Source organism: Trachypithecus francoisi, unplaced genomic scaffold (assembly GCF_009764315.1).
Source record: "Trachypithecus francoisi isolate TF-2019V2 unplaced genomic scaffold, Tfra_2.0 Lachesis_group10, whole genome shotgun sequence".
NCBI classification, from domain to species: domain Eukaryota; kingdom Metazoa; phylum Chordata; class Mammalia; order Primates; family Cercopithecidae; genus Trachypithecus; species Trachypithecus francoisi.
Genome location: NW_022681455.1, coordinates 29,319,521 through 29,321,351, shown reverse-complemented (window position 1 = coordinate 29,321,351; position 1,831 = coordinate 29,319,521). Strand labels below are relative to the sequence as shown.

General features: G+C 42.1%; 1 protein-coding gene across 1 annotated transcript; it reads left to right on the top strand.

Annotated features, from left to right (window-relative positions):
• The first annotated feature begins 377 nt into the window (after positions 1-377).
• On the top strand, positions 378-1,304 carry LOC117088511 (olfactory receptor 2G3-like). Its single transcript, XM_033219808.1, has one exon. It carries the CDS (start codon positions 378-380, stop codon positions 1,302-1,304), a length of 927 nt encoding a protein of 308 aa, XP_033075699.1.
• The last annotated feature ends 527 nt before the right edge of the window (positions 1,305-1,831 follow it).

Here is a 1,831-nt window from a genome sequence, read left to right as displayed (position 1 = left end):
CATTACTGAGTTTTTTCACTGAATTTGAACTATTTGTCCTAAGTTATAAATGGATTGAATGTACTTTATTCCTTTGACATTTTCTTTCGTTCTCTATTTTTTCGGTGATACATTTTATCTCAGCTTCTAATAGTTATCTGTCAGGAAAACACGGCTTCCACAATAGGCTTCATGTGTCTCTCTGTATTACGTATTTTCGTTAAGGTCTTCCTTTGTGGCTTCTATACCAAAATTTATTCCATGAGTCACTGTAACATCTCTGAGTCAGAGTTTTGATTAAATGTTTATTAAAGGTTAATATTGTGCCCAATGGCCAACACATTATCCTCCCTGAATTCTTGTAATGTCTTGCTCCTGTTCTGAACCGGGTGATGGGCATGACCAACAGCAGTGTCAAGGGAGACATCATCCTGGTGGGCTTCTCTGAACAGCCCCACCTGGAAAAGATACTCTTTGTGGCTGTTTTGATATCCTATCTCCTTACCCTTGTGGGAAATATAGTAATTATTCTGATCTGCTCTGTAGACCCTAAACTCAAGACACCCATGTACTTTTTTCTTACTCACCTCTCCTTAGTTGATATCTGTTTTACCACCAGTATTGTCCCTCAGCTGCTGTGGAACCTAAAAGGACCTGCCAAAACAATCACATTCCTGGGTTGTGTCATCCAGCTCTACATCTCCCTGGCATTGGGCTCCACTGAGTGCGTCCTCCTGGCTGTAATGGCTTTTGATCGCTATGCTGCAGTTTGCAAACCTCTCCACTATACAGCTGTAATGAACCCTCGGCTGTGCCAGGCTCTGGCAGGGGTTGTGTGGCTCAGTGGAATGGGAAACACTCTCATCCAGGGAACTGTCACCCTCTGGCTGCCTCGCTGTGGACACCAGTTGCTCCATCATTTCTTCTGTGAGGTACCCTCCATGATTAAGCTTGCATGTGTGGACATCCATGACAATGAGGTTCAGCTCTTTGTTGCTTCATTGGTCTTACTCCTCTTGCCCTTAATGCTAATATTGCTGTCCTATGGACATATTGCCAAGGTGGTCATAAGGATCAAGTCAGTCCAGGCCTGGTGCAAAGCCCTAGGGACATGTGGATCCCACTTGATAGTAGTGTCCCTCTTCTATGGGACCATCACAGCTGTCTACATCCAGCCCAACAGTTCTTATGCCCATGCCCATGGGAAGTTCATCTCCCTCTTCTATACAGTTGTGACCCCGACCCTCAATCCCCTCATCTATACACTGAGGAATAATGACGTGAAAGGAGCACTGCAAAGATTAGTTCACAGAGACTTCACATAAAAAATGAAACGGAGTACACAGCGCTCAACTTTTTTTACAAAGAAACTTTAAAGGTCATCTTGTATAATTCTTCACTCAAGAATTTTAGCAGTCTATAAAGGAAGAGATGTAATATTCTCCATCTGCATTACTGTATTTCACTTGGCCTCAGAACTGTCTATTGTCTCCAATCTCTTTCCAGACTTCTTTTGAGCCCATGTAAGGCAATATTTCCCCATACCTTTTAAATCTCCATGAGGCACATCATTTCTGTTTCTCACTCTCCCTCCCTGTGCTTTCTTTAGCTTTCCTTCCTTTCTTGCTTTTTTCCTTCCCTTCCTTTCTTTTCCACCTTTTATTTCTTCTTTTCTTCTCATTTGTGTGATGTGTTTTACAGCCATTTTCCCGGTGCTTCTACATTATATCTCTTCCCATGAATATTCTAACAATTCCTGAAAACAACTAGCTCTAAAATGTGTTTCTCATTTATCACAATAAAAAGCTTGCATTTGCTTTGTGGGGAATAGTGGAGAGATTAGACTAGAGAA

Bases quoted from the DNA above. Each gene is read 5' to 3' on its own strand.
- LOC117088511 (XM_033219808.1), top strand. From the start codon at position 378: ATGACCAACAGCAGTGTCAAGGGAGACATCATCCTGGTGGGCTTCTCT.